Source organism: Lissotriton vulgaris, chromosome 7, assembly GCF_964263255.1.
Source record: "Lissotriton vulgaris chromosome 7, aLisVul1.2, whole genome shotgun sequence".
NCBI lineage: Eukaryota > Metazoa > Chordata > Amphibia > Caudata > Salamandridae > Lissotriton > Lissotriton vulgaris.
The window spans coordinates 343,866,598-343,889,612 of NC_141695.1; the positions used below are offsets into that span (position 1 = coordinate 343,866,598).

Here is a 23,015-nt window from a genome sequence, read left to right on the forward strand (position 1 = left end):
CATCTTTCTGCCGCTGGAGTATTCGAGCTGCATTTTTCACAACACAAGAGGCAACTGTCTCAGTGTGAGTGATAGTAACCTGCTGTGACTGCCCGCCCTGAGAAATCTTACCGGGAGGAGGTCTAGCACTTTTTTTTTCTTGCTCGAGCTCACCAACTTAACGTTGGTGAGCCACGCACGAAAAACACTCTGCACTGCGGCGGTTGGTGGAGTTCTTGCTGCACTCCACGCTCCAAGCAGAGTATAGAGTTGCCAAAACTCCACAAACTCCACCAGAGCAGCGGAGTTTACCGCCAACCCCTATTGCAGATCTCTTTGTCATGCCGAGATCCACTACATCCCACTGACCAGCTATAGCAACGGAGCAGAACAGTGAAGTCCTGTGTCTCTATTTCTTCCCTTGTATCATTGCCATGTCCCCATCTTCTACCACTGTCTCTCATATTCTCCCTTTGTATATGGTCTCTGGTGGGGGAGGAAGGGGCTGTTGAGACACAGAAAAGAGCATAAGGTTAGTGCAACCTAATAGGCCAGTACGAATATGGTAAATTGTCTCTTACCTCTCCTCTGCAATATTCACAAACTTATAAAGCATTTCTAGAGAATGCACTTGAAAAAGAAATGCTTGACATCCGGTCAGGTTTTGCAAATGGATATCACTGTGTGCTTAGCGACTCCCCTACTTGTTTTAGTGTCAGTGGAGCGATTCTTGATGCTTCAGTACTATCCCATAGGGATACGTCCAGCCAGTGATATATTACTAATGGACAATGCTGGGCCGTCTAATAGTGTGACCCATTGCTTGCTGTGTGCATGAGCCCTGAGAGTCTGGAATGTGAGTTCTTCTTAATAAGAGCTAAGGAAATACAGCAACTGGTTCGTGGAAGAAGAACGATTCAGAGAAATTACAAAGTGGCAAAAGGCCCTTTTAAGGAAAACACCTTCCAAAAGGCAAGGTGCATCTGGATCCAAGACCACCAGGGGAAGTACAAACATTATGAATAGCTATTTGATAATATGGGCCTCCTCGAGGGCTGTTAAACAGACAGAGAGCAAAGTATGAGGAAGGACTTACATTAATAAAAAGACCAGCAAGATCAAATATGCGATCAACTGTTTAAAGTTGACTTTTGCTCAAGCCCTTGCATGGTCTGTTCTCTCAACACATGAAGAGATGTGGAGGTAATTCTGGGCAATAGTGACAGATACTGGGGGACATAGCTGCTAGATCTTCGTCAAATAGTACTGACAGGGACTTAAACAATTGAGTTTCCTTCAGAACACTACAACTATGAAAGGAATACAGAGGAAATGGGGGCCTTACTTTCATCAGTAGATAAGCATATAAGGTCGGTCCTTGCATGTCTATCTTCTGGTGAATGTAAGGCCCCATTCCTTTGTCAGGCCTTTTTATAGTTGGGCTGCTATGTAGGAAATATTGGTACTCATTTTAGACGTAACGAATTTATGTCATAAATCTCTAGAGGTGGTGTTCAGTCGCACCACTCCTATGGAAATGAAAATCCAATACACATACTGGACTTCAACTTTGTATCCCACTGAAAACGCCCAAAGCAATGCACAGACTTCATCATGCTCACGACGTGCCAAAGCATCTGCCTAAATGATGTACTACCTACCTTTTCCTACCCCCTCACAGACTGATAACACCCTTCCTATGAATAGAGTTTGTAAACTGAGCCCATTTGCCTTTAGGTTGAATGTGTGCAATTGTACTGCTCAACACACAAGATGATGGACGGAATGTTGCTCAATGGCAAAAACCCCCAGTCACAGATCTGGGTTTAATCCATCGTTATTTTGCTCACCTAGCCACCCCAGTTCAGACATGGCCATATGCAAATCAGTCTTGACCCTGTGCTTCATGGGAACAGTCCGACCTGAACTGCCAAGCCAGGTCTTCCCTGGACCGGAATCAAGCATCCTAGAACCGGTTTCTGGCTATCAGCTGTCTTCAGCCAGGATAGCTTGACTCCAGTGGCTTAGTGAGGAAGGGACCCACGTCTGAACAAACCCTTCCCACATAGGGTGAACAGCAAAACACACAAGATGATGGACAGAATGTTGCACAATGGCAAAAATAGAAATAGAACTCTGCCGAGACTATATAACGAAGGTCCTACTAAAGGATCCTATAGTTTTCAAATGAGCAACATTTAGTACGATCAAAGCCACACAATATATTCAGCATCTGACACTATGGTTTTTTCATTCTTAATTATTTTTATTTTCATTATTCATATTTTCAACAATTCTTTGGAATGCAAGTGCATTTACAAATATTAAAACCCAAATTTATTTCATAACATTTGATATTCAAAGATGAGGAAATAGTCCCATACAAACAACTTTCATTATACATTCATTGCCACAATCATATCACAATACCACTATCATTCCACAAATCATTCATTCATCCGAACAAAACGAAACAAAGTACATCACTGCCTTAGGCTATTATTACAATGGTCAACAATTCATAGACAAAGAGTGAAACGGGCAAAATGGGGCATAGAGATAGATTAGGGATCATACGCGATATCGTTGATCCAGCCACCAGTAGAAGTTACGCCAACGCGCGTTTCAGTGTTCTGGCCCACTTAGGCCACACCTTCGTCAGGGCGATGAAGGACCTAACGGTATGGGACAAAAAGACAGCGAAACAAATATATATATATGTGTAGACTTCTTTTGGGGGGTCCGCAGGTGTGCACTAATTGGCGATGTGGGTTCCCAGGGGTAGTGTGTCCAATAGACACCCGCTATATAGGGTCAAGCCCTTGACTTGTCCATGTCACACTTAGGCGAGAAGGATACCAGGACTTGATTTGTGGTTCCTTCAGGCGAATGGCGGTGTCTAGTCGCCTGATAGACAAATGAATTCCAGCTCGTATTTGCTTTCGCTCTTTGTAGTTAATTGGTGGCGAGAGGAAAGAGGGAACAGGCAGGCGCCCTGAGTCCTTAAGGATATCGGAAAGCTACAGAGTAGCGTGATGACAAGCGGAGGTTCGTTGAACTAGACGCCTCAGCTCCAAGGAGTCGTCAGGCACAATGGCAAAACATTCACCCCCAGTCACAGATCTGGGTTTAATCAATTGTACTGCTCGCCATGATTATATTCCTATTGTTAGTAACTTATAGAACACCAACTCACCCCCAAAAAAATCACATTTAGGTAGCCAAGCACTTGCAAAAGCCATCACATAACTGTAACTGTGTGTGTGGCTTCTCAAATAAGGAGTCACTGTTTTATGTGACTATTAACCACCTGGTTTGTGAAGTACATTTACTCAAAATGCTTTCTGCTAATAAAGAAATAACATTAATGATTGGCAAGATCTTTCCATGAAGATGCCACCATCCAAAGCTATTTTGTCTAGCAACTCATACTGTATAGCCGACCACATGAAGAATAAATAGATGCAATCCTTACCACATAATCATGTTGACAAGCTTCATTATGATCTCGTTTAAAATATTGAAAAAATCAGCCATTAGTCTTGCCTGTTCTCCCAACTTCCCCATGGAAATTCCGAACGCTATGAAGAACCCAATCAGACCTAAGGGTAAACCAAAACGTGCAAGTGGGTGAGGAGGCAAACATTACTCAGATATCCTGAAAAGAAAACAGTTCAATTACTTTCTTGACATTTAACACGTGCTGGTCATTAATTTGGAATATATTGCACAAGAACTCTGCTCACACCCTCATACAACATTTGAGTAGAATGTATTGTATACTGTCGCAAACAATACTTGTGTTTCAATTTGAAGATTATACAAGAGAAGCAGTATCAGCTACCTGATTTCTGAAAATCAAATGTTATTGTTTTTTTAATTGCACTACAAATGCATTGAGCACATCAGAGAAAACTGAAAATATTGGCAGTGCATGACAATATATCACACCCAACACTAAGAAAATAGCTCGCTGTGATATAAATCTGGGAAACCTACAACAATATTTTAAGCCAAGGTTGTGAAAAAGGGCACTCTGGGTCTGAGGCAATAATAATAAATAAATCTCCATATCCATTTCCGGCCTAGAACAGATGGCCTTACAGTAATATTACATACTTCAGTCAAATTAATTCACTAAATCCAACAAAATGGCATCAAATGCCAGCATATAAACGTTAAACAGACACATAAGAACATCACAAAAGGAAACTATAAACCATATCCATTGCTAAATTAAGGTGCTTTTCTAGTGGCCTTAGTATCCGCTGAGCAGAACGCCAGGGTTTCCAAGTTAACTAAAATATATAACCTTCAAAAATGCGAATTATTTAAAACTAAATAAAAAACAACATATTATCAATTTAAAACACCAATAAAAATTTAAAAAAGTTTATCACATCATATAAACAATTCTGAACAATATGTTAAGAACAATTCCTAAAATGCCAGGGACATGCGACTCTTTGCACACAGTAACAGCTCAGAGAGGTCCTCACTCGTAACGTTTTCTAATGGCCAGAGATACCTTTATGTAATTGGCTACTGCAATACAAATATCAAGTGTCCAAGAATTTAAAACCATCAGCATATGTACAGGGACAAATTTTCTTTAACAGAGGGACTAAGAATTTACACATTGCGATCTTATATAAAGTGCAGAATAATATAAAGTGCAAAGTGCTTTGGTTTATGAGATTATCACACGGACAAGGTGAGAGATCATCCGCTCAGCCTTTCTGGCGTGGAAATGCCAAAAGAAAATGCATACTACCTAAAAGAAATCTAGTTAAATAAAATCTAATCTGCAGGTTAGTTGTAAATGTTAATTAATATTGCAATTGCAAAGGGGCAGGAGACAAGTGCCTAAGGCCCATCTCAGCTTGTTGGAGTCCATGCATATGTCCCCTGGAATAAAACGCCTCTTTGATAATGGCTTTACCGTTCAATGGAATGCTTTCGGGATTATCATAAATGTGCCCCAATCCTATTTCGTAGTATTTATCTTTCAAAAAACAAAGCCATGGTATTTTTAAGGAATTGGCCAAAGTTTGAGAATCTGTGATTATTTCTTGTGAGAACATTAGTTCTACAGGTAGCCAGATTTTAGCCCTTAGGAGAAGAGGAGTGCAAGATAGGCGATCCTCAATATCCCAGTTACTCATGACATAGGCGGTTGGGGGCCCTATTAGGCGTCATCAAGAGCCTTTTACTAAAAAAAATTCCACTATTTGTAACTGGCGGTTTCTGTGATGTCCCCACACCCCTGCCCCATATGTTGCAATGGAAAGGTATTTGGTTTTGTAAAGGGTAAATATTTCCCTCACAGGCTTATGGCCTAGTTTGCATGCAAAGAGGAATAGCCCTTCCACAGCCTTAGTTGTAGCATTGGCTCCTGCTGTCACAAGTGGGTCCCAGCTTAGCTTATTGTTAAATAAATTCCCCAAGTACATAAAATTCTCAACCTTTTCTATTCTCTTGTCCCGTGCAACAAAAGTCTTGGTTTTTGTACTCTTTGGGCCACATACCATAAAATATGATTTAATAAAATGTACTTTTAAATGAAGGGTTGACATAAAATCAATTAAAGTATCAAGGGAACTCTGACGGCTATGCGCTGTAGTGGCCATTAACACTGTATCGTCAGCATAAGATAGTAAGGGGACAAATTTACTGCCAACTTTAGGAAAATCAAGTTTCCTTTTTAACAGAGAGGCCTCCAAACAATTTGTATATATTATAAACAGAAAAGGGGCTAGGATGCACCCTTGACGGACACCCTCTGTTGAAGCTATTGGGTCCATATTTTCCCCTTAAATGATGTATCTTATGGAAACTGAAGAGTGAAAGTGTAGCCGACGAATGAGTGACACCAGTTGTTCTCCCACACCCACACTTTCCAGCATATCCCACAATTTTTCCCGGTTAACAGTGTCGTAGGCACTGGACAAATCCATGAAGGCCAGGTGGATCGAGCCCTTCCTGGCCTTCACGTATTTTTTAATAATTAATTACAGATTTAGGCATTGCTCAGTCGTGCCTCGCCTTCTCCTAAAACCATATTGGGTTTTAGATATCACTTCTGTGGTAGTTGCCCAATTCTCCAAACAGGCGGGGAGAACTCTACCCAGTACCTTAGCTGTGGCGTCAATAGGCGAGATTGGCCTATTACAAGTTAGGTCACTTCTATTGCCCTTTTTAAAAACGGGAACTATTGCCTCCATCCAGGATGAAGGCATTGGACCAATGATTACTGCCTTAAATACATCCGTCAACAGGGGTGCCCACAAGTTTGGATTGTTTTAAAAAAATCAAGAGGCACCCCATCCGGACCTGGTACTTTCAGACGGGTACCCTGGACTAACGCCTCCTCAACATCAGTTACTGTAATAGATAGACTGAGTTGGGTAGCTGCAAGCAAATCTATGGGCAAATCCCTTGCAATCTCCTTCAGCCTTTCTAGTTTGGGGGTTAAAAGTGACAGTAAAGTGGGCAACCCAAGCACCTCCCAGAATCAATTAACAATTAATCCATCTGCCTGACTTCTTCAGTAAATAATGGTAGATTAATAATTTCCCAACATTTTTTCATGTCTCTTAGGGCTCTTGCACTCTCTAGACCTTCTCATGCTAAACTTCTCAGTTATGGTTTCCTACCCTAGATTATGGTTTTATATTTTGTGGGGAATGGCATAAAGTGCCCTTTTTAAATCCTTATGGGCCCTAGAACAATTGAAGTTAAACCACCGGGTCTCCTCTCCTGGGATTCCCCATTCTTCAGACGCCTCGCCAGCCTCTTGGCTACCTCTGAGCAAAGTGACCCGAACTCCCGAACAATATCCTCTGGGGAAGAGTCTGACTGTAAACACCCCATTAATGAAAGGGAGCTAGCTAAGATGATGTCTCTCTCATATTTGAAGGGATCAGTCTTACTCCAATTTGGTCTGACTCCCTTATTCCGGTGGTAATAGATAGGGGGATCATTGCCCTCCCCCACCTGGGTATTCAGATTGAGGGAGACAATAAGGGGGTTATGATCACTCACGCAATGAGGTTCCATCATAAAATCATGAACGAGCCTCGAGTAATTTCTAGATATTAACATAAAATCAATGGAACTAGCCCTGCCACAGCTGACATAAGTGGGCCACTGCAGTGAGAGATCCCTCGCCCAACAATTTATAGGGCCTAAATCATTCCCTATTAGAACAGAATTTAAGGCTTCTCTCTTGGATGAAAGAAACAAAATGGGCTGAGGCTTTCCCTTTGTGTCTTCCAACCCACACACACATTGAAAGCTATGCTTACAGATTGTGCAATTAAAATCCCCTACCCAGAGGATGCATAATGGCTGCCAATTCCCAGTGATTTCTGTGATCTCATTATGTAGGTTCTCAATAGCATTACAATTATTTGCATCAAAGATGTTATGGTAACTTTTCACCAGGAGTATTCTGACCTTGGTTAGATTAAAGATCATGATTAGATGATGCCAGGGTGATGTGTTTATGCAAATATTTTTTATAGATCCATATTCTACTGACATAAAGACAGCAATCCCACCCTTGGTCCTCCCTGCAACAGAAGGTAATGCAGGAACACAAAAAGAGCAATAGCCATCCAGAGATATATAATAATAATAATAATAAAGGGGGTTTATAAAGCGCCTGGTGACGCCATCCCGGCGTGTCCCCGCGCTGTGGAGAGAGCAGCAGGAGAAGTGAAGGACCTATAGGGTATACAGGTGGGTTTTTAAAAGTTTCCTAAATATTGTTTCAGTCTCTGCTAGTCTGATGTTCAGTGGGAGAGAGTTCCAGTTGTTGGCTGCCATCACGCGAAAGGAACGGCCTCCCATTCTGGCCTTTTTTATCCGGGGGACTTTAAGAAGACCAGTTCCCATAGAGCGAAGTGCCTCTAGACCAGGTTTCCTAGAGGCAAATAAGATTAAAGCCTCTGATATACCCTAGCCAATCCTCGTTCATTATTTTAGAACGTAATCCAGCAATATTCCACAAAATAATGTTAAAACAGGTAATAGGATTTCTCAGGGTTTCTATACACCTGACTCTATTAGTGGGGGTAAGGAGTAAGGGACATCCTAAAGGTGTAAGCCCTGTGTCTACAGGATCTACATTGTCTTTGACACTCCCTAGGTTGTTACATGCCTGTGCCCCGCCCCCCTCCTCAACTACTTCTCTAGGGCAGGCTAGCAGTCAATCAATATCATAAGGCCTTCAACATATGTGCACTATGCAAACATTGGAAAACAAAAGCACATCTTCAAAAATGTAAGTGTAAAATGAAGAAACAAATTGCAAAAATACAGCAAAATATTAATCTCAAAAACAAGAATTAGCAAGGAGCAACTTTATTTATTTATTTATTTCAAACACTTGGTAAAGTGCTTGGCTCACTCACAGAGGAGTATCTCGCGCTGCGCGGCTCTTGACAAGGGTAGACATTCTAAAACAACCAAATCTTTAACCTCTTCTTAAAGGTAGTGAAATCTGGGCAGGAACAAAGATGCCCCCATGTTTTAAGATATGGATGGGTGGGGTCATCAGAAGCACCTTATGCAAAAACCTTAGACATCTAGGAGGCAGGTAAAGATTGAGTTGTGTGGACAGATAGACTAAGAAGGCCTTGTGGGAGGCCTTATGTGTCAGGCAACATAGTTTAAATTTGACATTCTTACTAAAAGGCAATCACTGAAGCTTCCTAAGAATCAGGGACGAGTGTGCGCAAGAGGGAAGATTGCAAATCAGCCATGCAGCAGTATTCTGGACCACCTCCAGCTTAGACAACAAGGTGCCATTTACTGATAGCAGCAGAGTGTGCCCGTAGTCCAGGCGACTGATGATGAGAGCTTAGACAAGAGTTTTCCTGGCAATCTCTGAAAGCCATGGGAAGGCATTTTTTAAGAGCCTCAAGGTGGCAAAACAGGTGCCACATTGGCAATAACTTGGTCCTCCATGGATAGTGATTGCTCTAGCTTCAAGATTGTTCACTACCTGCTTAGGTGCAGGGGCTGGACCATATTCTGGGGCTTCCAGTCAGCTGTCTAAAGCTCTTTGGCTTTACCAAATAGCCTGATCTCTGTTTTATCACGGTTTAATTAGAGACAGTTGTTATTCATCAAAAAGGAAATTTCCCTCATGCAATTTGCCTTTCACCTTGTCTGGGTCAGGGCCGGAGTAGGTGAGAAGTTGAGTATCATCTGCGCATGACACAATCTCCCACTTTTTTGCATGAAATGCAAACTGATTGCATATGATATTTTATTGTGAAATTTGCACATAATGTAAAATTGATAGCACTTGGCATTTTTTGCACAAATTTGCACGAAATGTAAATTGATTGCATATGGCATTTTATTACGAAATTTGCACATAATATAAAATTGATTGCACTTGGCACTTTTTTGCGATTTTGCACGAAATACAACTTGTCTATGTCGCATATAAAGTTACTCATGCTGCTTAGTAAATATTTGAGAGTTTAATGTGGGCAGTTAATAATAGTTTTGTATTTTAATAAGATGCTTATATGGTTGTTTTTGACAAACCGAATAAAGCTTTTGAAACGAATCAGCATGCTTTCACTATTTGGGCTAGCGGCGCTACACTGATGTTAAACCGAGTTGGGCTCAGGCACCATCCCTGGGGCACTCCCTTGTTCACTTGCATCAGTCATAACTTCAAAAGGTCCAAGCAGACTTGTTTCATTCAATAAGCGAGGAAGTCCCTGAGTCGATGTAGATCCCTACCATGAAGCCCAGCCTCGTGAAGTATGCGGGTTGGGATGAAGTGGGAAACCATGTCAAAGGCTACCAACAGATCCAGAAACACCAACATGACAGGGGCTCCAACATCTAGAGAGAGCCTGATGCTATCAACATCAGCTAGCAATGCAGTCTCAGTGCTGTATCGCTCTCTAAGACCTAATAGCATAGGATCCAAGATGTGGTGGTCTTCAAGAAAGGTTGGACTGGCAGACTGAAGATCTTGTGGCAGTTAGGAGGCCTCACACACAAACAGGGAGACGATCCAAGATACCAATGCAAATAAATCCAGTTAAAAAAGGCCACCGGAGAGGCCAGAGACTATGTAGATGCAAGGAAAAGATGCTACAAACGGCTCACAGTGGACAAGTTGTGGATACATTTAAGCTGATCATGAGACAAATTCAGGCTAAGCATAGAGATAGTCGTTAGATGAGGGATCAACAGTGGCAAGATGGCCTATAGGGAACATATAGAAGACAAGGGAGTGAGCAGTTTGGTATAGAGTTTTCCAAGACGGTATGGAAGTGGGGAGCCTGGCTACTTACTGGTTATCTTTATTATCCTTAGTCACAGGCAACCTCATTACAATCATTACAGAGGCATGGACAAGCTCGAGATTCAAAATAAGTAGATAATCATCTAAAATGATCAGGCGAGGCTGAAAGGGAAAGACACGAGTTTGCACAGGCTGCTGCAGCTCCAGGAGATCGCGGAGTCCCCGCCTGGAACCCGGAGCCTGCAGCGGTGCCCAGCGCTGCCCTCCCCGCCCCGCTGACCGGACTAGCGCGGGAGGACAAGGAGTGAGTGCCCCGCTCACCGGCAGGTAAATCAGAGGGAAGGTTATGGGGAGAAGGGCTCTATGACGGGACACAGGCTTTCCTCCCGACCTTGCCGGCTGTCTATTGCGGTCCAGGCCGAGTGCGAGCAGGTTTTTAACCACCAGTACGGACACCAGGTATATGAGCCCCTGGTCTGAGCAACGATAAGTCTGGCGAAGGTTCTCTGAGCTGTCAGCCATTTGCGACGCTGGAACGCTGTGAGTCGACGCAGCAATGCCACTTCCTTGCTTACCAGAAGCTTGAAAGCTGATAGTTCTTTTCTGCCGGGCTGAAAACTGAAAACAAGGAGGTTACTGATAAGCAAACTGTCTTATTGCCTAAAAAAGTGCTCCGAAATTGCTTCTTTTAATAACTCTCGGAGTGCTAGGCTAAAGCACGACGACAGCTAAGTTTCACTTTCGTTTCTAGTCTGCGTTTCTTTAATGGATCCGCCTGATTGCAAAAAGTTTTGAGAAGCAACGATCGGAGACTAGCTGTCGCAGATGGGCGTCACCAGTTTAGCATTATTAACAGCTTTGCGTACGAAGTGCCCAGTGAGGGTGTTTTACAAAATTAGAACTTTTACCGCACGGACTGTTCCAGCACACGGAAAGGACATGGCTGCTGAGATTTAATGAGACGGGCGTTGCTGGAGACATTAGAAGACATTTACTCCGGGTACCACTACAAATTGGGGTTCAGGGTGTGGTGGAGGAATGGGGGTAAAGACAAGAAGCTGAGGCTGACCGTCGATTTATACATTTATTAAAAACAAAAATCTGTCGCAAAGAAATTGAAAACATGACAGTAAATCTGTTTCATCTTAAGCGGCCCCAAAGAGGCTATATATAAAATATCTCACAGGCATCCTAATATTTCACAGTGAGCTATGAACCAGCACCCAGGAGCGGCATCCAAACGGCAAGTCATCGGTTTAGATCGTTATTGTTTTTTCCTAGTCTGTTGTTCTCCGTTTGTAAATAAGGGTTTATGGATAGTAACAAAGTCTTGCTAGTACAGACAAACCCAATCTATGCTACATTTTTAAATCCTGACTTTGTGTTTTTCACGAACACGCAATCCTAACATATAATGTCTACAAGTATGGACGATATGTGACTCCTACACCTTATAACCCTCAGTGTCTTTATGTAACAGTTCCTGTACATTGTTTTGAACATTTATGCGATCTATTGTTAACAGCTGTGTAGCAGGTAGTGCCAGCTGCATCATTTAGGCCTTTTACAGCTGCGCAGCAAGCAGTGCCAGCTGCACCGTTTAGGCCTTTTACAGCTGCGCAGCAAGTAGTGCCAGTTGCACCGTCTATGCCTTCTACAGCTGCGCAGCAAGTAGTGCCAGCTGCACTGTTTAGGCCTTTTACAGCGGCGCAGCAAGTAGTGCCAGCTGCACCATTAAGGTCTTTTACAGCTGCGCAGCAAGTAGTGCCAGCTGCATCGTTTAGGCCTTTTACAGCTGCACAGCAAGTAGTGCCAGCTGCACCGTTTAGGCCTTTTACAGCTGCGCAGCAAGTAGTGCCAGCTGCACCATTTAGACCTTTTACAGCTGTGCAGCAAGTAGTGCCAGCTGCTCCATTGAGGCCTTTTACAGCTGTGCAGCATTATGGTTTCTGGGCATTTGAGTCCCCCTCTGAGATGGCCAGTTGGTCAGGGAGACTGCGAGGTTTGAACAGAGCCAGGCCCTTCTTAAGTATATGTGGCGCTAGGAAATGCTTTTCATGTTGTATGATTTACGCACCCTGTTCTGACCACCTCTAAAGATGGCCTTATGATGACGAGGCTGTTGTGACATATTTTGATTTTGCTAGTCAGATTTTGTTCCACCCTATGCTCTTTGCCCCTGATGTTAGTGATTCTCAGGAGTTTAGGGTCCAATAGTAGTCTGTTGAGATTATGGACGTACAATGCGGTTGGTGCCAAATGTGCTTCTGTTACAGGCTGATGCAAAGTACAGTGATCACTAGTGGTTATAGGGTGTTCGTTTGTGATCTGTTCTACTTTGTCTAATTGTGCTTCGTGATGGTTTTGACAGTGGTCCAGTTGGTCCTTTCATATGTAAACATTTCCCTTGTAAATATTATCTTGTGCCAGTTGGCTTCATGTATACCTAGTTGAAGGGCCCAACAAATACCCACCTCTCTTCCTGGACAGCACATTAGTTCAGATTGCCTCATCCGACGTCTTGAATATGTGCCCCCTTTTAGTCTTTATACTTTTCCTCACCACCGCTTTCCAAGTAACACCCTTCTCGTATCCCCCCCGCACTCCTTCTCCTCATTTCCCCAACATGGCCACCACTTGAGTTAAGGCTGGAATTAACTGCTACAAAATCATTTATCCTCCCGGCCAGACTAAAGCTTCAGTAAAACGATTGAAGCATAACACCATTGAAAGTTTCCCTGATTCCCTTTTTGTTGATCAATTTTACAAAGGTCGTTTTGGGAGGCGCAAAAACAATTTTCTTCACTCACGACACCCCCTCTTGGTCCACCAGCTTATATAATTCCCTTACCATCACCTCCTCCTCCTCTATCCCTCATGGAAAACAACTAAAGATTTCCCCCTCTGCGTATTTCAACGGCTCCCTCACCATCTCAATCTATAACAACTGTACTGTCTTGATCCAAGGCAAAGACACCTGTCTCTCTCTCTTTGACCACCTCTTCCCCTCCCTCTTCCCCTCCTCTGTAAGCGGGTTTTCCCCTGACTCTCCATCTAGCTCCACCCATTACTCCCTTTCTCCTCCCCTGACCTCCCTACACTCGAATAGGCTGCACCCTCGGGAGGCACAGGTCGGCCCTCCCACTCCATTGTGCCCTCCTCTCCCTTTCCTCCCACTTCACAGTATGCCCCCCTTCATCACGGCAGCCGTACTACTAGCTAATACGCTCCTCGTCCATTCTGCACCTTCCCGGTACTCAAATCTCATCTCCTCCCCTCTATTCCTTCCTGCTACTCCCTTTTTTCATCCATCCCTCCTCCAACCTCCTCCCCAGCTAACTTTCCTTATGCTCCCCTTATTCCTCCCTCCACATTCCCATTGTACCTCTCGCCTTGCCCCCACTCCGCCAGCAATGCTGTGCTACCCCCTTTTCCCCCTTGGTAACCCTTTCCATCTCCCCCCATCGGGCCCAGCAGAACCATTTCCTTTCTTCAACTTCCCCTTCTCCCAACCCCCCTCACTCTGCCAGATGCCCGTTCCTTCACAACCACCTCTCCTAGCCAAAAGGACCTCTCCAACCACCTCCCCTCTTTTCCCCCTAACCTCCTACACTCCTATGACACCTCACAGTCCTCCCCTCTCCCTCTCCTCCACCGCAGTGATCCGCACCCATCTCCCCTAAATATGCCCTTAATTCCTTTCCTTCGTGCGACGCCAACAAAGACAACTCTCCTCTCACCTCTGATACACCAACCCCTGCTCTCAACCTCCACCTTTCCCCACCTATGAACCCTATACCACAACTCTTCTCCTGTCTCCCCACCTCTCCCTGCCTTCCACCACCAATTTCACCCCCTCCTTCTGCCATCGAGACACCCAACCTTCCGTGTTCTGCCCTACTCTCTCTTGAAAATAAGCTAGGCTCTCTTATCACCTCCATCTCCCAGCTTGTAGCTTGCATTTCACTTTTAAGCTCCAAGATTTTCACTTTCCCATTCACCTCAAATCCTTTGGAAAACTCATCTTTCCACAAGATGCACCTCGCCCCCTCACCACATCATAGCCAAGCATAACCTGTCATCTGCAAACATTGTTCACTCACACAAGCCCTTGAATGCCACCCTTCTTCAACTTGCATCTCCGAGTAACCCAACTATCTACACTATTTCGACCATCTCTTCTGTCAGAACCTAGCATCCACCTAAACCCTCCAGTGCACCCCGATATAAGTACAATATACCTATCACCCTCCTTAGCCCAAGTGCCCCTGTCACCAAAACAGTCTCGACAGAGCTGCGATGTCTGCTCCACAACTGCAGATCTGCAATAAAACACAAACTCGAAATCTCTGATACCATCACAATATTGACATGTTCTCCCTAACGGAGACCTGGTTCAACGATACCTCTCAGTCTATGTTTGATCTCCTATTACCCACAGGCTATTCTATTTTTAGGAATGACAGACCTATCAAAGTTGGGGGAGGTGTTGCAGTCATCTTTAGAAACTCCCTTAAACTTAAGGCTTCTCCCATCAGCGCCTTCCGCACTTTTGAATGTCTATCTCTTGAGCTTCAACTACACCACTGCTCAACCCTCAGATTCCATGTCATTTACCGCCCACCTGGCAGCGGCCCTTCGCTTATGGAGGAACTCACTGACTTTATCAGTGACGAATACTCGCAAAGTGACAATCAGATCTTCATGGGTGACTTCAATCTCCACTGGGGCTCTCTGCAAGACTCTTCCATGAACTTGCTGGCCAGCTTCCTCTCTACAAATAATCTTATCCAACAATGTACAGAAACAACGCACTCTAAGGGCTCAATCCTGGACCTTGTTATTTCTAAAGCAGGCATGCTTTCTATCGCTACCCCTATTCACGTAGACTGGCCTGACCACCTCCTCAGCCCATTCTCTATTCACCTAGCACACTTTATAACTCTTGGCCAACCTAAGAGGGCTACCTACTGGTTTCGTGACACTAAAAATATTGACACCGTTTCCCTCTGTGAATCAGCTTTGCTGTCAGTTCCAAGGCTAGACCCGAACCTAGATGTTGACGATCTCACATCCCAATGCCTCTCAGTCCTTGCAGTCAAAATCAATAACGTCGCTCCTCTCCAAAGCAAAAGCAAAAGGCCCATTCCCTCAGCACCTTGGTTCAACAAATCCCTCTATGAAGAAAGGAAGCACCTAAGACTCCTGGAGAAACAATGGAGGCAAGCGCCCTCCACCGATAATTTGGCCATGCTTCGTTCAGCAAGATCCAAGTACCACAAGCACATCTTCCTTGGGAAAGCATCACACTTCAGAACCCTCCTTGACTCAGCCAAAAATAGACCCAAAAAACTATTTGATCTCCTCAAGAATACCAACTGCTCTCCCCCAACCCCCAAGTTAGAGGATTCTACAAAGAAAGCTGCGGATTTCGCTGTATTCTTTGACGAAAAAGTGAAATCACTTGTGGATCAGGTCGCTCATCCTACCCAGAGGAGCGTAAATCACTAACCATTTGGCAGAACTTCAACCCCATCTCTGAAGATGTCCTCCTCAAGTGCATCCTCAAAACAAAGCCCTCCAACCATTCTCTTGACCCCATCCCTAGTGCCATTGCAATTGACTTCTATACCCATTCTCTTCCCTATTGGACCACTCTGGTCAACCTCTCCCTCTGTTAAGGCTCCCTTCCTGTTCCCTTCAAAACTGGGCAGGTCATCAATCTGCCTAAAAAACCCACTGCAGATGTAAATGACCTCAACAACTTCCGCCCCATCACTAACCTACCCTTTCTTGCAAAGATCAGAGATAGATGTGTTGCGAAACAGCTCTCTCGTCATACCAAGGACAATGATCTTCTTGACAATTTCAGTCAGGCTTCATCCAAAACTGCATATTTAACAAAACAAGAGCAACCCATATGTCCTTGCAGGATCACTGAAATAATATCGAATGCCAAAATATCGACCTGCAAGAATATTGTGTAAAAAATATCGACTGACAAAATATTGAGTTTCTATCTACAAACAGGTAAGTACAAAAATATCGAATTTAAAATATCGTTTACAAAAATATAGTTTTTAAAAATATCGACTTTACTAAAAACACTATTAAATTAAATTATTATTAAAAACTAAGTACTAAAATATACTTAAGAATACTTAAATTAACTAATGATAATTAAATAATTAAGTAAAAAAAAATATTTTATCATATTTCTTAAAACATATATATATAGTAACAAAATATAATTAAATAATAGCCAATATTATTAACGTACAATAACAAAAGAATAAAAATTACTATTCCCACTCCAGTGGATTCAACAGTAGGGAAAGCGTTGGATAGCGTAGGGGTTAAAATTACTATTCCCACTCCAAAGAGTGCAACAGTAGGGAAAGCGTTGGATAGCGTAGGGGTTAAAATTACTATTCTCACACCAGTGGGTGCAACAGTAGGGAAAGCGTTGGATAGCGTAGGGGTTAAAATTACTATTCCCACTCCAGTGGGTGCAACAGTAGGGAAAGCGTTGGATAGCGTAGGGGTTTAAATTACTATTCCCACTCCAGTGGGTGCAACAGTAGGGAAAGCGTTGGATAGCGTAGGGGTTAAAATTACTATTTCCACTCCAATGGGTGCAACAGTAGGGAAAGAGTTGGATAGCGTAGGGGTTAAAATTACTATTTCCACTCCAGTGGGTGCAACAGTAGGGAAAGCGTTGGATAGCGTAGGGGTTAAAATTACTATTCCAGGGGGCGTGGCCAAGATGGCGGGGTGAGCGGACGCTTCTTCCCATAGCTCCTCCGGCCCGACTAGGCTCGAGCCCTTTTTCATCAGCTTCTCTCCCCCCGCTGATGCTCAGCGGCTGAGAGGCGTGTGGCGGAGACCCTGGAGCACGCATTGATGCTACTTTGGCCCCGATTGCTCCGGTAGAAGCACCTTAAAAGACCGATTGCAGGACGACGGAGCGCCTTGGGGGCGGAGCTGATCGGAGCGCTGTCCGGAGGCCTCGGCTGGGCCTGGTGCTGATGGCTAGCGACTTGGTGTTGGGATCGCCCCGGGGCTCGACGGGGATCGACGGAGGGCTGTCGGCTGTGTGATTCACTGCACGGGGGACCTGCCGAGTGAGTGTCGTGGTGCTTGAACTTGCGGTGGTGGCCTCTCCTGTGGCGAGAGCCCCGGCCCCGGGGCCAGTTAACGACCGATTTGGGATTGGAGCCAGATCTACTGTTTCTCCTTTCTAGCCGGACGGCCCTGGTTGGAGCTTTCCCCCGTATGCCTGGCTTCTGGGTGGCCCCGGTGGCATTGCCTGGCTCGGCCGATCTGCTTGGCCCCACCCAAACGCCATCTTGTCTTCACGGAGACGGAGACACAGACCTCCTTCAGTGTCGCTTGGAGTCATCTCCCGCACCTCTGCCTCTGCTTAGCTCTCCTTTCCAGTGGGACGCGCCAGCCGGGGCTGCCCCAGTGGGGGTCCCAGTTGCTATCTTGGTCGGACGCCCACGGCTCGCTGTGACTAGACTGGCCCGCCATTTTGTCATCTGTGGCGCAGGTCCCCTGTCTGGCCGAGAGCTCCATATTGTGGGACTCTACTGGCGGTTTGAAACTCCCGGGGTGATCGAGGCCTGTGCCCCTTCTTCGGTTGAGCGCGACAGTGTACGGGACAAGGATGTCCGGCAGAGGAGGATCGAGGAAGGGGGACCGTACCCTGCCGGATATGCTCAGCAGGGTCCAGCAGCAGCGGGACAGGGCGCAACCGTCACCGGGATCCTCCCTGGCCACAGCGGACGCGACCGGGGGAGAGCCCCCGGTCACGAGATCCTTCATGGAAGACCTGTTCAGCTCGCTTAAGGAAGACTTCCAGACGCTGAAGCAGGAGGTGGCCAGTGAGGTACGCGAGGTCCGCAGAGAGGTGGAGGGCCTTGGCGAGCGGATAGAGACGGTGGAGACAGCGGCCCAACGCTGGGACGACGAGATTGTCCACTTGCAACAGGACGTTCTCCGTCTCCGGGAGCAATGTGTTGAACTCCAGGCCCACACCGAAGACCTAGAGAACAGGTCGAGGCGGAATAATATACGGGTACGGGGTGTACCGTCTGCAGACGAGGGGACGGACCTGGTGGGCTATCTGCAAGATTTGTTCCGGGAGATTCTGGGAGAGGCCGCGGACTTTCCTATCCGCATTGATAGGGCCCACAGAGTTGGCCGACAGCGTCAGTCGGCGGCGCCTCCACCAGACATCTTAGCCTTCCTACCTGACTTCCCGCTGAAGGAGCGCATCATGTCCGAAGCCCGCAGGAAACAACCACTGACTTTCCGAGAGCGGCCCGTGGCGCTGTATCAGGACCTGTCCGCCATCACATTGCCGAAGCGCAGGTCCTTCAAGATTGCAACCGATTTCCTGCGTGAACATGAGACGCCGTACTCCTGGGGGCATCCCTTCCGTTTGATATTTCGTTGGAACGGGGTGCTTCACCAGCTGCGCTCCTTGCAGGATATCTGCGGTGTCTTGGGGCTCATGGCTACTGAGGAGGATGGAGCAACGCCGACTTGGAAGCGCTCAGATAGAGGAGGTCAGCGGAGGTCGGCGAGAAGACGATCGGCGGCGAGCACTGGGCGGCCTGACTCGCCCACCATCAGAGCGGACATGACCAGTGCCCTGAGAGAAGCGGCCAGGGACTCGGCCGCCTCGAACGGTGTGGCCTTGACGGCCTAGACTCACTTTGGGGGGAGATGGACACAGCTTCTTCGGTGCCAGGTTCGGGGGCTGGAGGGAGGGTCGGTGGGGAACGGGGGGAAGTGAGTGGCCGGACGTCCACTTTTACTACTTTCTGCAGACTTGTCCGTTTTGGGACTTGACTGGGACAATGGGTTGTTTGAGTTGGTATTTGGCTAGTTGCCATTGGTTTGTTTGGGGTGGGGTTGGGAGTTGTTCAGGGGTTGGGAAAGAACTGTCCGATGTTGCCTGTGTTCACGCTTGGCCTACTTTTACCTGCCCCGCGCTGCTGCCCTGCGCCCCTCCCCCTCCAGTTACCTGCCCGCAGCATAGCGTCCCTGGTCTCTGGGAGACTTGTCGTCCCTGAAGGTGGTGACCCTTAATGTTAAGGGCCTGAATAATCCTGATAAGCGCAGGGCGATTTTGTCTCTGCTTGAGGAGACGCAGGCTGATATCTGCCTCTTGCAAGAGACCCACTTGTTGTCCCGCGACTGCCATAGAATGCGCTCTGCTAGGTTTCCCACCCAGTTTTTCTCCTCTGCGGCGTCCAAAACTGCGGGGGTGGCCATTCTCATAGCGAGCTCCTTCAAGGGGGAGGTGTTGTATAAATATGCTGAACAGAAGGGGAGGCTTTTGGCATACCGCCTCCGCCTGGGGGGCATATCGTTTACTATTGGCTCCGTATATAGCCCGAATGATCATCAGGAACGCTTTTTGGATTCAGTGCTGGTGGATGTCACTGCCTCCCCAGATCGTCATGTTCTTCTAGGGGGTGACTTCAATATAGTCTTCGATTCGGCATTAGATAGGTCGGCGCAGCGCTTCCCGCAGACTGGGGAACTTTCCCAAGCCGGGAAGGCCCGAATCGCTGACATGGATTTGCACGACCTCTGGCGCTCACTCCACCCTACGGACAGGGACTACTCCTATTATTCGCAAGCGCACCGGACCTACGCACGGTTGGACTATCTTTTGGTTAGTGGACCGATGCGTGCCGCTGCCACGGCGGCGGACATTGGGGTCCTGGCTTTGTCTGATCATGCGCCGGTCGTAGGTGCGTTTGCGTGGCCGGCGGCCTCCCCCTCTCGGGGAGTGTGGCGCCTTAGGGACACCCTTCTGCACAAGAAAACTGTTGTGAAACATATTGAGGAGGCCATACGGGACTACCAGGCACATAATAGTAAATCAGACACTTCATTGGCGACACAGTGGGCTGCGCTGAAGGCGGTTCTCAGGGGGGAATTCATTTCCGTCTCCTCGGCAGAAAACAGGGAGCGGCAGCGGAAGAGGGAGGAGCTGACTTCCCAGGTCCAGGAGCTCGAACAGGTCCACCGCCGTACGGGTGCTCCAAGGGTTTGGAGGCAGTTGAAGGCTGCTAGGAAGCTCCTGTCAGCGCTGGACATGGATAGGGCGGAATACGCAGCGTTACGTCTGAAGCATGCATTTTATACAGGGGGAGATAGGTGCGGCAAGCTCCTGGCGCATAGGCTCCGAGTCGCGCAACAGCGTAACGTAGTGAAGGAACTCGTGGGTGCGGATGGGGTGGCCGTCTCTGGTGATGCGGAGGTGGCGGAAACCTTCTGCAGTTTCTATGAGGCGCTGTACGCCGGGGAGCCTTCCTCACCGCGGGAAGCCGTGGAATATCTGGACTCTGTACCCCTTCCGGCGCTAGACCCCGCTCAGGCGGAATATCTTGAGCGCGATATCCACGTTGAAGAAGTAATTTCCGCTATAGCCAGACTTAAGCACGGGAAAGCCCCTGGCCCGGACGGCTACACGTCCCTGTTTTACAAAACCTTTTGCCCTGTCGTGGCCCCTATCCTCGCTCGGCTGTTTAACTCCTTCTCCGACCCGGGAGCCATCCCACCAGATCTCCTAAGTGCGACGGTTTCGGTGATCCCGAAGCCTGGGAAGGACCGGGCCTTATGTGGCTCATATAGGCCCATCTCACTCCTGAATGTCGACCTCAAGCTGTACACGGGGATTCTGGCGTCCAGGCTGGCCCTGCGCCTCCCCGGTCTGGTTGAGGCTGACCAGGCTGGCTTTGTACCCGGCAGGCAAACTGTCGACAACACTAAGCGAGTGACGCACATCTTGGAGAAGGCTTCGCGGATCCCGGGTGAGCGGATGCTACTGGCGGTGGACGCTGAGAAGGCCTTCGACAGGGTTCATTGGCCGTACCTCGAGCTGGTGCTCAAGAAACTGGGTATCGGTGATAAATTCTGCTCGATGGTTTTCAACTGCTATAGGTACCCTTCAGCGATGGTGAGGGTCAATGGGTGCAGCTCCCGCAGTTTTGCGATCGAGTGTGGCACGAGGCAGGGGTACCCCCTTTCCCCACTCCTCTTTGCTCTTTACATGGAGCCGTTCGCCCACAGAATACGCCACAACCCGGATGCAATTGGGATCAAGATGGGGCAGTATGTTCACACGGTCAGCCTCTATGCGGATGATGTCCTGCTGACCCTGGATGACCCCAGAAGGTCCCTTCCCACCTGCATCCACGAGTTGGATGCTTTTTCACGTGTGGCCGGTTTCAAAATGAATATGAGCAAATCGGTGGCTTTAGATGTGTCCTTGGCTACGGACACTAGACGGGACCTTCAGCGGCTCTTCCCCATGCAGTGGTCATCGTCCCTGGTGCCATACTTGGGGATTCTGTTGGCGTCGACGTTGCCAGCGATGGTGATGGCTAATTATGCTTCTCTCAGTAAGAAGATTAAGGAGGAGCTTGGCCGCTGGAGTAAGGGCCTGTTGTCTTGGCTTGGTAGGATCGCAGCGGTCAAGATGACGGTTCTGCCCCAGATCCTGTATCTTTTCCGAGCCTTGCCGCTCCAGCCTCCAGTGGGTTGGATCAGACAGACGCAAGCTGACATCTCACGCTTTGTCTGGCAAGGCCGCAAGCCCCGGATGAAGAGGGTTCTCTCCACGCTTGCCCCGGAAGCGGGGGGCCTTGGTATTCCGGACCTCCGTAAATACTTTCAGGCGGCACAGCTGCGATACCTTGTGGAGTGGAGCAGGTGGGAATCCGATAAGCACTGGCTCTTTCAGGACCAGGCGGTTGCAGGGCGTACCCTCCAGGAAGTTCCATTCTTGCGCCGCGCTCACTGCCCCCCCAACCTTTATACTTCCTTTGTTACGAGGGTTCCCTTGAGGGTGTGGGACGCGGTTTGCGAGGTCCGGGACCTCACCACGTTCCCCTCGCCATTTACGCCCATTGTGGATAATCCTGACTTCTCCCCGGGGATGGAGCCGGGCGCTTTCTCCCATTGGAGGACGGCGGCTGCCGAGCGCTCTTTCAGATCTATGGGTCGGAGGGAGTGGTCCCCTTTCAGCAGCTTCAACAGGAGTTCTGCCTGACGGAGCTGGATAGACTGCGATATATGCAGGTCCGACACTTGGCGCTTCAACCCCAGGTGCGGGACACCGCTGATCGTCAGATAACACCGTATGAGCGGGGGCTGGTGACCCGAGCCTCTGATGCTAAATTGATCACTGATCTTTACAAGTTCTTACAGCCCCCTCCGTTTCACTATAATAACCCGGGCAGGGAACGATGGCACAGGGAACTGGGTAGGACACTTAGTCACAAGGAGTGGGACCAGATTGCACACCGGGCGAGACACTCAGTGTATCACACTGGCCTCACGGAAACATTCACTAAGGTGTCCACGTACTGGTACTACACCCCAGAGAGACTGCACGAGATGAACAGACACATTGACAAGGTGTGCTGGAGAGGTTGTGGTCAGGTGGGGACCCTTTCACATATTCTTTGGGATTGTCCCTTGTTGGCCGCTTATTGGAAGGAAGTTCTTGATGAGGTGGACACGCATTTTGAAATTGAGTTACCACGCTTTCCGGCGTATGTATTGCTGGGCCTTCCTAATGGCCTGATGTATGCGCTGAAGTCCCGTAGGGGCAGGCAAATCGCGATTGCGCTGGGCTCAGCGGTTCAGAACATCCTCATTCACTGGGGCACTACCACGGTCCCCTCCATCACTGGCTGGTTGCATAGGCTTTGGCATGTGCTGGGTATGG

The 23,015-nt window shown here is 47.4% G+C and overlaps 1 protein-coding gene across 1 annotated transcript in view; it reads right to left on the reverse strand.

Annotated features, from left to right (window-relative positions):
• Window positions 1-23,015, reverse strand: part of LOC147701551 (excitatory amino acid transporter 2-like) — an 856,834-nt gene that overhangs the window by 312,164 nt on the left and 521,655 nt on the right. Inside the window, exon 6 of the mRNA XM_086930218.1 lies at window positions 3,455-3,581. Coding sequence (XP_086786344.1) covers window positions 3,455-3,581 — 127 coding nt within the window. The remainder of the gene's footprint in view (window positions 1-3,454; window positions 3,582-23,015) is intronic.